Below are 17,340 nucleotides of genomic sequence, written 5' to 3'. Positions count from 1 at the left end.
TGGGACCAGGACAGGTCCAAAGTAGAGCCCTACAGTTGACTTCTCAGGTAAGTTGGCAACCTCTGCTGGAAGTAGTAGGCAGCATTCAGAGGTGACGGACTCTCCAGAGCTTCTCAGTTATGTTCTTCCACACCTCCAGGTTTCTGTAAGAAGGAACGTACCACCCATCCCTGATGGCTATCTTCAAGATCAGCCGGAAGACTGGGCAGCTGCCTTCCCAGAGGTAACTCCCTCCCATACCCTAGCTCAGGAGGCTGGGTAGCTGGCCTGGGGGGGCGGTTACTATCATGACGGAGTGTACAGAGATTCTTACGTGTCTCCTTGAGAGCCAGCATGGTGTAGTGGTTAAGAGCGGTGGACTCTGATCTGGAGAGCCGGGTTTGGTTCCCCACTCCTCCACGTGAGCGGTGGAGGCTAATCTGGTCAACTGGATTTGTTTCCCCACTCCTCCACATGAAGACAGCTGGGTGACCTTGGGCGAGTCACACTCTCTCAGCCCCACCTACCTCAAAGGGTGTCTGTTGTGAAGAGGGGAAGGTGATTGTAAGCCGATTTGATTCTCCCTTAAGCGGTAGAGAAAGTCGGCATACAAAAACCAACTCTTCCTCCTCTCGGTATAGGCCAAAGCAGGACCACCATCTCTCTGGCAAATCGTCTTCCACACGGACACCCAGAGGAAGGCAATGATGGTTGAGCGAGCTCATGCTGTTGGCTATGGAGTCAACACCACAGACTCGAGGATCGTGTTAAGGGCTCCCTACAATGCAACAGAAGCTCAGGAGATGGAGGTGGGTTTTCCATGGATGGGTGTACCTGTCAAACGTAGGAATCTGGAGGTGAACTGGAACTCGGGGCAGTTGCAGCATACGCCATCTTGCCCATGATCAACTGATGGCAAACTCCTTCCCCAGACCCTTGGGACAGATGAGAGCATGAGAAAAGCTCTGCTGGATCAGATCAAGGGCCACCAAGTCTGGCAGTCTATTCACACAGTGGCCAACCAGGTACCTCTAGGAAGCCCACAAACCAGACAACTGCAGCAGCATTGTCCTGCCTGTGTTCCACAGCCCCTAATATAATAGGCATGCTCCACTGGTCCTGAGAGAATGGGAATGCATCATGACTAGTATTCATCTTTATTAGTAGTCATGGACAGCCCTGTCCTCCATAATAACATCAGGAAAGCCCTGCTGGATCAGACCAAGGCCCATCAGGTCCAGCAGTCTGTTCGCACAGCTGCCAACTAGGTACCTCTAGAAAGCCCACAAACAAGACAACTGCAGCAGCACCATCCTGCCTGTGTTCCACCGCACCCAATATAATAGGCCTGCTCCTCGGATCCTGCAGAGAATAGGTATGCATCATGACCAGTATCCATTTGGACTAGAAGCCACGGATAGCCCTCTCCTCCATGAACATGTCCACTCCCTTCTTAAAGCCTTTCAAGTTGGCAGCCATCATCACAACATCCCGGGGGAGGGAGTTACCCAATTTAACGATGCTCTCAAAAGTATAGATGTTCAAAAGTACAGAATTCTGCAGCTTGCAAATTAGATGCAGCCTCTTATGTCCTGCAAAATGCACAGGTCCTTAGCAGAACCTGCCAGTGGTCATGTTCTTGGTCTACTTTCTAATGGCAATAAGTTGCTGGCTAACTTGTTTTTTTTTAGGTCCATGGTGTCCCCTTCTCTGCAGTGAGGTCCAGTACTTTTTACAAGCAGCGCTGGATGCTCCTGATGGTGGATACCGCTGTGGCCTGTCCCATAGGTAGGAAGAACAGGAGATGATTACTCCAGTTTTGGGGGCCCTTAAACACATGAAGCTGCCTTCTACTCAATCAGACCCTTGGTCCATCAAAGTCAGTATTGTCTACTCAGACCGGCAGCGGCTCTCCAGGGTCTCAGGTGGAGGTCTTTCACATCACTTACATGCCTAGTCCCTTTAACTGCAGATGCCGGCCGGGGATTGAACCTGGGACCTTCTGCACGCCAAGCAGATGCTCTACCACAGCCCCTCCCACAACCCACAGTGTCCTTGGTAGAAGCTTCATTTTAAACCCATAGAGCAGGGGTGTTGAACCCAATTGTTATGGGGGCCGGATATGACATTAGATGTCACTTGGTTGAGCCGGGCCATGCCTCGCCAGCCCAGATGGGGTGGTGGTGGCTATCTTGGCTGGCTGGGCCAGATAAGAGCTCTCGAGCCGGATCCAGCCTGCGGGCCTTATGTTTGACACCCCTGCACTAATAGTGTTGCCAGTCTCCAAGTGGTGGCTGGAGATCTCCCGCTATTACAACTGATCTCCAGCTGATAGAGATCAGTTCTCCTGGAGAAAAGGGCCGCTTTGGAGTTCACCATGGCATTGAAGTCCCTCCCCTCTCCAAACCCTGCCTTCCTCAGGCTCCGCCCCCAAAATCTCCAGTTTTTGCCAACCCGGAGCTGGCAACCCTACAGATATGACACAAACGTCACTTGGTTGGGTCGGGCCAGGCTATGCCTCGCCAGCCCCGATCGAGAGTGGGGGGTGTGTGTGGCTGGCTCGTGGGGACAAGCAATGACCTATTTTTCCCCATAGATGGAGTGAAGTACACAAAAGAGACCATCGTCTGGACTATCCCAAAAAGCATGTCTCCTCTCATGGTGGGAGTGAGCAATGTCAAAGAGCTACAGGTGGAGATGGGTATCAACCTGTCCAAGCTGCCCGCTCAAGACATCGCCAGTCGAGGATACCTGCTGGCCAGTGATAAGGATGTTATCACAGTGCAGATACCCATTGGTGCCCCGGACGGTACTTACAAGGTGAGTCTGATATAGGGTTGCCAACCTCCCTGTGGTGGCTGGATATTCTCCCGCTATTGCAACTGATCTCCAGCCGATGGAAATAGGTTCCCCTGGAGAAAATGGCAGCTTTGGCCATTGGACCCTATGGCATTGAAGTCCCTCCCCTCTCCAAACCCCACCCTCTTCAGACTCCATTCCCAACCCTACTTCCATGGCAGAGCGAGGACTCAAACCTGGGTATCCCAGATCTTACTCTGACACTCTAACCACTACACTGCACTGACTCTCAATTACAACTGGGTGGATGTGCTAGGAAAAGTGAAAGCTTTCTGCCCGTATGTCAGAGCGCTGGGCCTCCTAACCACTGGTCGGTTGTTGCTTTCTTCCTGTAGAGCTACGTAGCTGCTGGGCAACTGGTAACCTCCTACAAAATCAACCCCTTTGTAGAGCATCTGTGGGAAGACGACCGGAGGGGCATTACGAAGCATACCATCCTGAAAGAGATCAGCACCCCTCTGCAGCCTTCCCCAATCACAGTTACAGAAGGTAAATAAATCCATTGTGAATGAAGGCAGCAAAATTGGGATGAACCCTGCCCGTCTAGATGTTGGGGTCTGGGGCCACATGCTTGCTATGGGGCAAAGGCCAACTTGAACAGTCTTGGATTTGACTGCATGAATCCAGGTGAGTTCAGCCCTCTTAATTATGGCATGGATAAATACCACCCCCGTAGCGTTGCTTTCAATGGCCCATTGCTTTCAATGGTGGGGAAGTTGGCTAGGCTCCTCCCTAGAGATACATCGCGAAGTTCGCAATAGAGAATCTGACTGCTGTCACTTCACTATTTTACTCTGGATGGGGGCAACCCCTTCCAGACCCCCTTCTGGACCCCCGGACCCAATCTTCACCAAACGGGGGGGGGGGGTTCATGCAAGGAGAGTCCCTTGCATGATTGCTGCAAATTTGGGGGCTCTACCTCAAAAAATACCTCCCTCCAGGAGCTTTGCAAAGCCTGGGAAAAGCCGAACCCGGAAATGCTGAATAATTTCCCATTTTCTTTTCTGCGTTTGTAAATTTGGCTTTTGCTTTCTCCCCAGGCTTTGGCATTTGGTAAACCTGAACCCGAGATTTACCGAAATTGCTTTTTTCAGGTTTATTTTCAGTTCAGGTTTATCAATATGCATAAGCCTACCTTGAACTGACCATCTAGGTCAGCAGCCTTTCAGATGGACTGGAAGCAGAAGGAATAGACCCGTGACTCAAGAGGAGGTGAAGATCTGCAGGAAGGAAAGACCCTTCCTCAAGAGGATAATGGCTTGGCTTGTTGTGGTAACAGAAAAGGCTGGCAAGAAGGTGCCCCCTTGTGAGACAGAGCTTAGGAGCGAAGGAGATGTTCCTTTCCAGCATGGTGCAGTGGTTAAGAGTGGTGGATTCTAATCTGGAGAATTGGGTTTGATTCCCTACTCCTTTACATGGGTGGTGGACTCTGATCTGGAGTACTGGGTTTGATTCCCCACTTCTCCAAGTGGGCAGCAGACTCTAATCTGGTGAACCGGGTTGGTTTCCCCACTCCTCCACATGAAGCCTGCTGTGTGGCCTTGGGCTAGTCACAGATCTCTCTGAACTCTCTCAGCCTCACCTTCCTCACAAGGTGTCTGTTGTGGGGAGAAAGGGAAGGAGATTGTAAGCCAGTTTGATTCTCCTTAAAAGGTGGATAAAGTTGGCATATTAAAAACCAGCTCTTCTTCAGGAAGTAAAAAGGATCCATCTTTGCTGGCTGAGCAGCTGGGAGACTTTGGGTGAAAACGCATGGTCTCTTTAGCCTCCTTTATTCCCTGTTTCAGCCAGGATCGAACACATGCGTTTTCGCCAAGCGTGCATTCGATCCTGGCTGAATCCTGGCTGAAACGGAATAAAGGAGGCTAAAGAGACCATGCGTTTTTGCCCTTTGAGAAATGGCCTTCGAGCTTGCAAGGGAAGTTGCCCTGTCTGATAGTTACCTTTTATCCTGCAGGCACCAACATCCCCCTCCAGCTGTTCAACGTGTCTGTTGGGACCTTCCTGCCAGATGTGGAGTTGGTCAATGTGGAAGTGGACGGTTTGGGACCCTGGTCCCTACCGGAAGCTGAGAAGCAGGGCTGTAAGGTCGTTGGAAACAAGCATCCCAATAGCAGCCGGGACTTCTTGCTGCAGATCCCTTTTGACACACCTGGAGTCAAGAAGCAGGTGAGTCCTGCCTCTAGTTTAGACCTAGAAGATGCATGGGGTACCTGGACACATGATGGCCACTGGTCAACTTGAATGCTGTTGGGTGGTGTCTCTGTTTTGAATAGTTCCCGATGTGCAAGCTGGCTGGTATGGAAGTTTCACTCTTTAAGGCTTTAAATAGAGTGCCACTTGGGAGATCTGACCCTTTTTAGCAACTACTTCAGGCTGCGTGACCTAGATACCTCTGTGCTTCAGTGCACGCGCGCACCCCGTCCCTTGCCTGATTGAAATCAGAAGTCAGCCAGTTCCAGCGTTGTGATATTTTAACCATACAGCCTTGGCTCATTTGAACCAGGAACCAACCCGGTCTTAAATGTCCCCCAGGCCGACTTAAATGTCCCCTGGGCACGCTACCAGCATGGTGTAGTGGTTAAGAGCGTGGTGTAGTGGTGTGGTGGTTAAGAGCTGTGGTTTGAAGCGGTGGTTTGGAATGGCGGACTCTGATCTGGAGAACCGGGTTTAATTCCCCACTCCTCCACATGAGCGGTGGAGGTTAATCTGGTGAACTGGGTTAGTCTCCCCACTCCTCCACACGAAGCCAGCTGGGTGACCTTGGGCTAGTCACAGCTGTCTTAGGGCTTTCTCAGCCCCACCTACCTCACAGAGTGCCTGTTGTGGGGAGGGGAAGGCAAAGTGATTGTAAGCCGGTTTGAGTCTCCCTTAAGAGATAGAGAAAGTCGGCATATAAAAACCAACTCTTCTTCGCAAACGTTCCCCAGGCTGACTTAAATGGGCAACTCTATGTGGAAGGCAGGAAAGGAGGTTAGAGTCCGTTAGAGCTCAAGATAATGACTTGAGATGTGTTCGGCAAGGTCTTGGTAGGAGGGGACAATGGACATTCATGCCTGTTGGTGCTCTAAACTCCTTCCACCTTCCTTACGACTTGCTTACTACTTCTTCAAATAAAAAGCAGGAGCTTTTGAGTATCTAATTGGACAAACCACCCAGCTCATGAGCTACAGTTCAGAATGGAGTTGTACATGTAGAGCAGTAGTTCCCAAACTTTTTGAGTCATGGAGCACTTTTCAGGAGAGAAATTTGTCACGGAGCACTAATTTTCGCCTAACACCTAGATACTAAACCGAATTACAGTAGTATTTTTCTTTCCAGTCTCTTCACGGAGCACTAGGAGATGTTTTGCAGTTTGGGAACCTCTGATCTAGAGCATCTCCCTTGAGTACTTGTAATCTTTTGGTGGGGGCCAACCAGTAACTGAAATTTCATGTCGGCTAACCGAAATCCCCCATTCTTTTTCCAGTATGTGTCGGGAGCTATCAGAAACTACACCTTAAATGTCACGTTTGGATTCAGCGTGAGCCCCCACGCAGACCCCTTTGACGTCCCAGTCACGCTTGTGGTCCTAGTTGAGGATGCAGGTGAGTTCGGCTAGGAATGGTACTCGGTTTGATGCCTTTGCAACGGACGGCATATTGCAACAGAATGAAGTCATGAGATGGTAGGTGGCGGTTCTAATATCAGGGGGATGAACGGATGCCAAGCTGCTATCGCAATGCTCTAAGCCCTACCTTATTCTTATCCTGAGGTAGGAAGATGTTGTCTTATTTGACTCTGGAAAGTTTTGTAGCAGGGTCTCCAGCCACCACCTAGAGGCTTCCGGTAAATTCCCATTTCATAGATATTTTTTCAAGCTTTAAATTCTTCCGTGTGCTTGTAGCTTCATTCAGAAGTGTACCTTCCTAATATGTGTGGGTGGCTGGATAAGACGTCTTATCCAGCCGCCCGTACTTATTAGGAAGGTACACTCCTTTAACTTCTGAATGAAGCTACAAGCACACGGAAGAATTTAAAGCTTGTAAAAATATCTATGAAATGGGAATTTATCGGAAGCCCATTGCACGATATTCTTGCTCTGTTGCTTTTTGTTCCATGTATGGACTTTTATGGCTTGTGAGCATTCCAACGCCTTTTGTACGTAACGCTTTGCGTTCTTTATTGTACATTTTGGACTTTTGTCCTTTTGTTCTCATCAATTGCGGTTGTCTCTCTGAGGTTTTCCCCTCATAATATATTTTCTATCAGCATAATCCAGTTGTGATATGTAATTGCCTTCTTATTGGCTTGTTTTTACTTGTGCTTGGTTTTGAATTCACCCTCCCTGTTTAAGCACTAGTAGCCACTTTTTTGATTACTTACCACCTAGAGGCTGGCAACCCTATGCAGGCCAGAGAAGCGCTCTCAAGGGGCCTAATTCACCCCCTGGGCCTTCTTTGACACCCCTGCCCTAAGGGTCTCCATGAGTTGGTTCAACTTGACTGCATGTGATTATTAGGAGGTCTCAAACAAAGCCTGGGACCTCAAGTGTCTGACACTGTCAAATTTAAAGCACCACTGACTCTCTCTCTCTCCCCTACTAATTGAAGGAAGGAGCAGCTACAATTAAATGAAGGAACAGAAGCAATGGGGAGAAAGGATATAAGCAGTGGCGCCCCGATGTTGTGTAGGCAGTGTTCCTGCCTTTTTTGAGATACTGCCTCCTGTCCTCTAGTGTTACCTCAGGCTACCGGCTCCTGTGACGATGAAGCCCTCTACTTGGCGATAAGACGGGGCAACATGGACGAGGGCTGGCTGCCCTTCGTGGGGGACGCGTTCTTGACGCAGGAGACAGCTCAACAGCTTGGGTACAGCTTCCGTGACAATGGGACCCACCTAGCCCTGAGGGTGCCCCATCATGCTGCCCATGTGGCTTATGAGGTAAGAGGAACCCCAATTGTCAAAGAAGAGTTGGTTGCAGTACTGGAAGATACTACAATGAGCCCTGTAGGGGAAGGAAGCTTCAGTCTCTCTCCCCTCATGAGTTCCTGTCTAGACAATAGGAAGAATTTTCTAACCGTTCGAGCGGTTCCTCAGTGGAACAGGCTTCCTCGGGAGGTGGTAAGCTCTCCTTCCCTGGAGGTTTTTAAGGAGAGGCTAGATGGCCATCTGCCAGCAATGCTGATTCTATGACCTTAGGCAGATCATGAGAGGAAGAGCATCTTGGCCATCTTCTGGGCATGGTTACTGGGGATGTGGGGGGAGGTAGTTGTGAATTTCCTGCATTGTGCAGTGGGTTGGACTAGATAACCCTGGTGGTCTCTTCCAACTCTATGATTCGATGATCCTGGTAACACATGGTTGCTCCCTGAACAATCTAGATATCGGGCCAGCTTGTGGTTAGCAACGAATATGCTTTGGTATTGGTTGTGCATCTCAAAAATCGAAAACCCCTCTAAATCTCATTCTTTGTGGCTACATTTGGAAGCTAAAGGAAAGGTCAGGCAATGGTCAAAACGACTAGTTTTCAACCTTCAAAACATACAAGAACATGCCCTTACAGCTCGCTAGGTGTTGCAGTTGTGAGAACTGGAAATGCACCTCGTCTCCTCACAACTGCTAGAAGCTGTCAGTGTTTGATACTTGGGGCTGAGCCCTAGCTACCATCAGGGCCATTCCTTCCGCCTGTAAGTTATGCCATCCATAAACCACGGACCCTAATTCAGTAGCAGAGCAGTTGCCTTGCATACAGATGGTCCCAGGTTCTATCTGCAGCTAAAAGTACCAGGTAGCAGGCGATATAGTAGATGTGATGGAGAATGGTAGACTGATTGATAGGCTTGATATAAGGCAGCTTCGTGTGATAAGTGTTTCTGAACATATATGGAGGAGGAGATTACACAAACATACAGGGCGCTTCCGCATATGCCAAATAATGCACTTTCAATCCACTTTTTAATGCACTTCAATGATGGTTTGCAAGTGGATTCTGCCGCTTCACACAGAAAAATCCATCTGCAAAGTACATTGAAAGTGCATTATTTGGCATGTGTGGAAGCACTTACAGAATGCAGCTTGGGCACTCTGCCTCAAGGGGGAGACTCTTCTCCATATCAAAATTAGTGGGGTTCTCCAATCCGGATGGCCCTAAAGAGGCCCTGTTCTTGGTAAGCTTGTAATTCTGCCAGTGACTAGTGCTTGACCATTGGGTACTCCTTTCAATGAAAGGTACTTCATATTTCTGCTTAGCTTTTGACCACTTCTGGGCAAGAGTGAATATCGCCTGGAAATATCCACCTTGGGCTAAGGAGTCTCTGTTAGCCATAGGTTTGGGTAGCACGGCATAGTTTTTATCCTTGGGAAATGCATGTCACCTTATCTGGTCCCTTCTGCCTCTAGGAAGTCCACTCTTATGGGATTGTGGTGAGCTTCCAGCTGCTGCTGAAGGACCCTGTCACTCAAGCAGAGATGATGGACTTCTCCCTTGCCTGCAGCTTCTCTCCTAAACATCTCATTGGTACACGCTCCTCCTTTCCCAAACCACAAAGGGCACTTTGTTCTAATAGTACCCTTCCAAATGACATACTGGACACTCAAAGTCCAGTAGAGCATTGTTTTCCAGCCTGTGGGTTAGGATCCAAAAGTGAAGAAGAGTTGGTTTTTATACGCCCCTTTTCTCTACCAAAAGTAATCTCAAAGCGGCTTACAATCACCTTTCCTTCCCTCCCTCCCGCAAGGAGGGAGAGTTCAGAGAGAACTGTGACTAGCCCAAGGTCACCCAGCAGGCTTCATGTGGAGGAGGAGGGAATCGAACCAAGTTCTCCAGATTAGAGTCCGCTGCTCTTACCCACTACACCATGCTGGGTTGTGAAGGCTTGGAAAGTGGATCGCGGGCCAGCCCTCACTAATGGCCGCTCCTGCCCTTTGCATTGGTCTTTCTCTTCTCGTCCTCCATGTTAACATCTCACATTCTCACCTTCCAACTGTGACAATGAGGAGGGAAAATGTGTCCAGCAACTAGTAACTTTATGGTAGCAGCTGGAAGGAGGGGGAAATGGAATGCCACTTGCTTGGGGGCAGCCACACCCTTTGTGACAATGTTTCTGGGCTTCCCAACAACATCCAGTTGGCCACTGTGGAAAATAGAACGCTGGACTAGATGAGGGACAAAGTCATAGTTTCCCTGGAGTGCCAGAGAACCCTGGGCTGGCCCTGGATGGATGCCCTTACCAAGTAAATTTGTACTTGTGGGTCACCATACCAAAAAGAATGGGAACTACTGCAGTTGAGCAATAGTCCTGAGAGCCAGCGTGGTGTAGTGGTTAAGAGCGGTGGACTCTAATCTGGTGAACCGGGTTGGTTTCCCACTCCTACACATGAAGCCAGCTGGGTGACCTTGAGTTAGTCATTGTTCTCATAGAGCTCTCTCTGCCCCACCTACCTCACAAGATGTCTGTTGTGGGGAGAGGAAAGGAAGGAGATTGTAAGGCGGTTTGATTCTCCTTAAAAGATAGAGAAAATCGGCATATTAAAAACCAACTCTTCTTCTTCCTCCTCAACTTCAGATGGTGGAACCTATTCAACGAAGCCTGCCACATGGGGATTTGTGTCCTTATTCTATGCCTTCTTACCGGAGGAGGATATCTATCAATTATTCTTCGCAGAGATCCTTGGTAGTATGTTCCATACACAGCAAACCACCAATTATCTCATTAAGAGTTTTCAGCATCCTTGTCAAACTTCCAATTCTCAAGCTGTTTTAGGAGAAGCAATGATCGATTTACCTCCGTAATGGAAATAAGGTCTCTGATCGATACCCCAGTGCCACTAGTGTGGCTTAATTTCAGGCTGTGGTTGACAATCCTATAGAGGAAGTGGTCTCCTGTGGTCATGGGTAACTTTATGCAGCAGTAGGTATCTCTTGCAGACTGCTTCCCCAATGGCACAATGGTGGTCTCTGCCTTGAAGCTAGTCGGTATCCCGGACATGAAGCCCGCCAATCTTGTGCTGAGGGACAGACTCTGCAGGCCGGCTTTGGTGACAGAGGAAGGAGCAACATTCATCTTTAATGTGAACGCATGTGGGACTACCCGTAAGGTAAGAATGGCCCAAATTTTCTGCTGGAGGCTATGAAGACCTCTTCATTTTCCTGCTTTGGTACAAGGGCATTTGAGTTAATGTCTCAAGCGACTGGATTGACTTAGCATTGTTAAGTCGACAGGCCCCCTGAGGGCTTGGTCTTCTAACTGATGCTGTCTAATAGGTGCTGGACCCATTGAAATTGTAGCTTAAAGGTTGGGTGGTGTCAGCATGTTGAAGCCACCAGCTCTTGACTTGTTAACCGAGCGGCTATCTTTTCCTTCGGCCACGGCCTGGTTGCTGTGGTCAGCTGGCTAAGAGGGAGCAAGAAACCAAATCCAGATAGAGGAAAGTGATGATGGTTGGGAAGGCCGGTACTCTATAGGGAGTTGCACTGCTGGCGCTGGATGGGGTAACCTTATAACTAGGGGACTCTGTGAAAAGTTTGAGAGGGAGGGAGGGGCTGTGGCTCAGTTTGTAGAGCATCCCCCTCCAGCTTCAGCAGATGACCCGTGTCCTTGTATTATGAGAGAGGGAAAAAAGCTCCTCCCTGTCCACTGTCCCCATACCATGCATAATCCTTCTTTGTACCCAGCCCCACTTTAAAGTGTTGGCTAAGACATGCATGGCTTGGGACCCACATGCCTGAAGGACAGTGTGATCACTGTATGTGCTCTACGTTTTCCCTCCTGTGAGAGCATGGATCATGGCAGCCTGTTATAAAGATGACTCTGGAATAGGGTTGCCAGCTCTGGGTTGGGAAATACCTGGAGATTTTGGAGGTAGAGCCTGAGGAGGGTAGAGTTTGGGGAGGGACTTCAACACCATAGAGTCTAATTGCCAAAGCGGCCATTTTCTCCCGGTGGACTGATCTCTGTCACCTGGAGATCAATTGTAATAGCCGGAGATCTTCAGGTGCCACCTGAAGGTTGGCAGCCTTGCTCTGGAATGGGCTCCGGGCGCGTGGAGGGGGCCCAAGGCCACTCCCCCTTGCCCTGACTACGCAAAATGGTTCTGTATAAAGAAGTCTCTTAATTTAAACTAACCAGATGGCTGGGTTCTATTTTGTCTGCTGTTTTAAAGACAGCTGAGGGGGTTATGCTGGGGGTTTTAAAGCAGGATTACTGAATTTCTTGGGATGCACTGTAATTGCGTCTAAACTGCTTTGGGTAAAGAGGCAGCAGCACGGAAGTAGTTTATTGGATTCTGGAAATCTCTGCAGCTTTGGGTGGGAGCTGACTCTAGGGCGAACGCTAGCCCAGGTTCTCCAACAGCCTTAAGGACTAGAGACTTGTTTACACGGAGGCAGGTAGATGATCTGTCCATGGTGCCTTTCCATGGCACATAAAATCCTGCCCTTTGGGGTTTATGGCAGTCTCTCCTGGAAGAATCTCTGTCGTCGTAGACGGTGTTAAATAGGACAATTGGGTTTTAGACTTTCAACCCTAGACAATTGGGTTTTAGTCTTTCAACCCAGTGCAATGAAAATGCAGGCTACTGAGTTTCCCAGGTTATCTGGCCATCAGGAAGCCTGTTCATGCTTGCAGTCGAGCAGGGGTCCCCAACCTTTTTGAGCCTGCGGGCACATTTGGATTTCTGACTTGGCATGGGGGGCACAGCAACAAAATGATTGCCAGAGGAGGCGGAGCCAGCCACAAAACGATTGCCACAGCTTAACTTCGGTAACAGTGCAGATCCTTGTGCTGTGGTGGCAGCTGCTGCCAAAGCAACATTTTGCAAAATCTGCACAGCCAATCACATCTCCAGTAGTCACGGGCACCGTGTCAGGGACCCCTGCAATAGAGGGTATCTGGGGAGATTCAAGTACAACTTCCATGGATGGCTTTATGGGGGGGAAGCAGGCGGCAAAATCGCTGCTGGGTTGTTACACAGAGATTCCCCCCTCCCCAAACCTCCCCTTCCTCAGTTTCCACCCCCACAATCTCCAGGTATTTCCCAGCCCAGAGCTGGCAACCCTATATGTGCCTCAGGAAAACACTCCATCAGGCTTATAACATGTTGGCTGGGGTTCCCAACGCTACCTCGGCAAATGCTGGGAGATCTGGGGGTGGTGTCTGAGGAGGGTGGAGTCAGGAGAAGATATGATGTCACTTACGGGTGCTGCTAAGGATTGCCAACCTCCAGGTGGTGGCTGGAGATTTCCTGCCATTACGACTGATCTCCAGGCGATAGCGATCACTTCACCTGGAGAAAATGGCCACTTTGGCAATTGGACTCTATGGCATTGAAGTCCCTCCCCTCTCCAAACCCCACCCTCCTCAGACTCCCCAAAATCTCCAGGTGTTACCCAACTTGGAGCTGGTGACACTCCAGGCTGCTCCCTAGTGTCTATGGTTTCTACCACAATGCTTTAGGAATTCCATAATGCTTTAGAAATTCCACAATGCTTCAGGAATTTTTCCTAGTCTCTATGGTTTTTACCATAGAGACTAGGGGGAAATTCCTAAAACATTGTGGAAGCCATGTTCTTCTTTTTTTACAGTTCTTCAGGGAGGGGAAATGGGATCTAGTACTTCTCCACCCTGGGTGGGTGAATGGAAGCACAGCAGTCTGCTGCTACTACATTGTACCCCAGGCCCAGCAAGACCCTGAGGGCTTACTGTAGCATTTCTCAGGTCCCCGGCCAAGGGGACCAAAGATCTGACACTCCCCCAGATCTTTAATCCCCACTCCTCCTAGGTTTTTAACACAAGGTGGAAGAAGTTGGACTAACCCTCAAAACCTAGCTTCTTCTGTCAGATCTTAACTTACCGAGTATTGCTCATATTGGCTGCTTTACTGCTCTGGTTGGAGTGCATATCTGCGCCCTGCCTGTCATAAGCGGGTATAATCATAACAATTCTTTTTTCCCCCCTTCAAAATCTGCTTGCAGTTCGAGAATGCCACCATGACATATGAGAATGAAGTCCTGTATGTCCCCCCAGGTCAAGCGGCACCAGTCTATCAGTAAGTACTTGCGAGTCAGTGGGAGAGGAGAAGCTTAGAATAGTGCTTTGGTGAGGACTAGCCAGTGCTTGGCGCTTGAATTGTTGATGCAGCTGGCCTGAAATATTGATATCCAAACCAGGGAAAGCCATGCCCAGCCGGAATGGGGCTGAGAAGGTAAAGCGGTGGGTGTCCTGCTGACATATCGGTTTCCCCAATACAGGTTGAGTATCCCTTATCCGTACTGCTTGGGACCAGAAGTGGTCTTTCCATATTTTGGAATTTTTGCATATATATAATAAGATATCTTGGGGACGGGACCCAAGTCGAAACACGAAATTCATTTATGTTTTATATACCGTATTTTTTGCTCCATAACACGCATTTTTCCTCCTCAAAAGTGAGGGGAAATGTCTGTGCGTGTTATGGAGCAAATGTGCGCACAGAGCCGGCTGGGCACGCTGGAACGACGCGAACCGGCTTTCACCACCCGCCTCCCAGGTGGGAGGCGGGCGGGACGCACAGAGCTGGTGGGTGCGCTGGAACAGCCAGTCGGCTTCCCCCGCCTGCCTCCCAGCTGGGAAGCGGGCGGGGCGCACAGAGCCGGCTGGCGTCGTTCCAGCGCGAGCCGGCTTTCCCCGCCCCGATGGCCAGTGGGGTGTGTGTGTTATGGTCAGGTGCGTGCTATGGAGCGAAAAATACGGTACTTCATACACATAAAGGTAAAGGTCCCCTGTGCAAGCACCAGGTCATTCCTGACCCATGGGGTGATGTCACATCCCGACTTTTACTATGCTGACTTTGTTTGCGGGGTGGTTTGCCAGTGCCTTCCCCAGTCGTCTTCCCATTACCCCCAGCAAGCTGGGTACTCATTTGACCGACCTCGGAAGGATGGAAGGCTGAGTCAACCTTGAGCTGGCTACCTGAAACCAACTTCCGTTGGGATCAAACTCAGGTCATGAGCAGAGCTTGGACTGCAGTACTGCAGGTTACCACTCTGCGACACGGGGCTCCGGAATGTAATTTTAAACAATATTTTTTATAATTTTGTGTACCATCAGTGGCACTACTGAGGGCCTGTGAGTAATGCCTATATGCTGGCTCAAAAGGTCTGGTTTTCAGATCAGTCCAGATGTTGGATGCCCAGATAAGGGATACTCAACTTGTAGCAGTAACTGAACCAGCAGAGCCAGCCCTACCACTAGGCAAATCGAGGCAATGTCAAAGGTAGCAGATCTCGAGGGTGCTTAAAAAGGTGAGAGGAACCTCCTGTCTTGGCATGAAGGGGAGTTTGGTGTTAACTGGCCTCTAGAATTTCCCTACCTGCTGACCCTGGTCTTCTGTACCTGTTGTGATGGAACATGGAGGGCTTTTGAAGAGCTTGTCTTTTGTAAACATTTTTTACATTGTTCGTTTTGAATGGTCTGTGAGTAAAATGTTCATTTTAGGCTTCTCGCTTTTCTCTCCATTGAACGGGGTGGCACCCAAGTCAGTTTGCCTGGTGGAATATAATGTGCCATCATGTCATACCTCATTTTTGGTGACCCCATGCGGTTTTTGCAGTAAGAGAGGAACAAAGGTAGTTTGCCATTGCCTGCCTTTGTGTAACGACCCTGGACTTCCTTGGTGGCATCCCATCAAAGTACTGACCAGGGCTGGCCCTGCTTAGCTTCTGAGATCTGATGAAATCAGGCTAGTCTGGGCTACCCAGGTCAAGGCCAGAGACTTTCAGAGGTGGTTTGCCATTGCCTGCCTCTGGGTGGCAATCCTCGATTTTCTTGGTGGTCTCCCATCGAAGTACTAAGAGACAGCGTAATGTAGTGCTAAAGAGTGGTGGACTCTAATCTGGTGAACTGGGTTGGTTTTCCCACTCCTCCACATGAAGCCAGCTGTGTGTCCTTGGGCTAGTTGCAGTTCTCTCTGAACTCCCTCAGCCTCACCTACCTCACAAGGTGTCTGTTGTAGGGAGAAGAAGGGAAGGTGATTGTAAGCCTCTTTGATTCTCCTGAACAGGTAGAGAAAGTCATCATATAAAAACCAACTCTTCTTCTTCTACTACTAATCAGGGCCAGCCCTGCTTAGCTTCTGAGATCTGATGAGATCGGGCTAGCCTGGGACATCCAGGTCAGGGCAGAAACACACAGAGGTGGTTTGCCATTTACCTGCCTCTGCATAGCAACCCTGGACTCCCTTGGAGGTCTCCCATCCAAATGTTAACCAGGGCTGACCCTGCTTAGCTTCTGAAATCTGATGAGATCAGGCTAGCCTGGGGCCATCCAGGTCAGAGACAGCTTGCCTAGTGCCAAAAACCTTGCTCTGTGGGCCAGCTCTAGCGCTGGTTCCTGTGACTTCTCCCGAAGGCCCGGAGTCCCAGAAAAATGTGGCATGCCCCTCTAACCATTGTGAGCTTGGGCACAGGAGGGACAGACTTCTCTCACTGGCGCCTTCTGGTCTTCCAGGTTGAAATGTGCTTGCCAGTACATGATCGGCGATGCCCTGTTGCTTCGGTACAGCCCCGCTGAAGCTCCGTCGCCGAGCATCCTGCCAGGAGTCGGTCCGCTGTCTCTTGCCCTGAAGCTAGCCAGAGGTAAGGCCCAGGGGGTGGGGCAGCTGCTGGTCATGTGTGCGCCTTTCTATAACGGGGGAGCGGAGAGACTTGTAGCCAAGAATGGACCAAAAGCACGCTGAAGAGGGAACTACAACCCTGCGTTAACCCTGTGTTTACTAGGGTTGCCAACTCCGAGTTGGGAAATTCCTGGAGATTTGGGGGTGGAGCCTGGGGAAGGGAGGGACCCCAGCAGTGTATAGTGCCATAGAGTCCATCCTCCAAAGCTGCCATTTTCTCCAGGGGTGCTGATCTCTGTTGTCTGGAGATCACTTGTAATTCCAGGAGATCTCCTGGCTCCAACCGAAGGCTGACAACCCTAGCAATGCAAGAAGGGGATCTCCAAGGCTCCATCTTGTGCTGATAAGCGAAGCCTAGTTGAAAGATATGAAACGTCAATTGGGGGGCGAGGGACTTGACGTGGTGATAGAACTTCTGCTTATCATGTTGAACGTCCCAGGTTAAATCTTGGGCAGCTCCAGATAAAGAGGGGGGGTATTTGGAAAGACCTTTGCCTGAGGCTATCGAGAGCCACTGTCAGTCAGAGTAGACAATAGAATCATAGAGTTGGAAGGGACCACCAGGGTCATCTAGTCCAACCCCCTGCACAATGCAGGAAATTCACAACTACCTCCCCCCACATACCCAGTGACCCCTACTCCATGCCTAGAAGATGGCCAAGATGCCCTCCCTCTCATCATCTGCCTAAGGTCATAGAATCAGCATTGCTGACAGATGGCCATCTAACCTCTTATTTAAAAAGAGAGGGAAGGAGAGCTTACCATCTCCCAAGGAAGCCTGTTCCACTGAGGAACCGCTCTGTTAGAAAATTCTTCCTAATAGAAGAGTTGGTTTTTATATGCCGACTTTCTCTACCTTTTTAAAAGGAA

At 49.6% G+C, this 17,340-nt stretch overlaps 1 protein-coding gene across 1 annotated transcript in view; it reads left to right on the top strand.

The window, feature by feature from the left end:
- Window positions 1–17,340, top strand: part of LOC130477835 (uncharacterized) — a 47,902-nt gene that overhangs the window by 24,720 nt on the left and 5,842 nt on the right. The window contains exons 7-18 of the mRNA XM_056849914.1: window positions 140–223; window positions 621–788; window positions 1,671–1,767; window positions 2,576–2,799; window positions 3,174–3,327; window positions 4,796–5,007; window positions 6,308–6,425; window positions 7,556–7,761; window positions 9,220–9,337; window positions 10,748–10,917; window positions 13,793–13,866; window positions 16,305–16,432. Coding sequence (XP_056705892.1) covers window positions 140–223; window positions 621–788; window positions 1,671–1,767; window positions 2,576–2,799; window positions 3,174–3,327; window positions 4,796–5,007; window positions 6,308–6,425; window positions 7,556–7,761; window positions 9,220–9,337; window positions 10,748–10,917; window positions 13,793–13,866; window positions 16,305–16,432 — 1,753 coding nt within the window. The remainder of the gene's footprint in view (window positions 1–139; window positions 224–620; window positions 789–1,670; window positions 1,768–2,575; window positions 2,800–3,173; window positions 3,328–4,795; window positions 5,008–6,307; window positions 6,426–7,555; window positions 7,762–9,219; window positions 9,338–10,747; window positions 10,918–13,792; window positions 13,867–16,304; window positions 16,433–17,340) is intronic.

The sequence above is a fragment of the Euleptes europaea genome, chromosome 1, assembly GCF_029931775.1.
Source record: "Euleptes europaea isolate rEulEur1 chromosome 1, rEulEur1.hap1, whole genome shotgun sequence".
NCBI classification, from domain to species: Eukaryota; Metazoa; Chordata; class Lepidosauria; order Squamata; family Sphaerodactylidae; genus Euleptes; species Euleptes europaea.
Note: the sequence above shows the minus strand (reverse complement) of the source record. Positions and strands in the feature narration are given on the sequence as shown.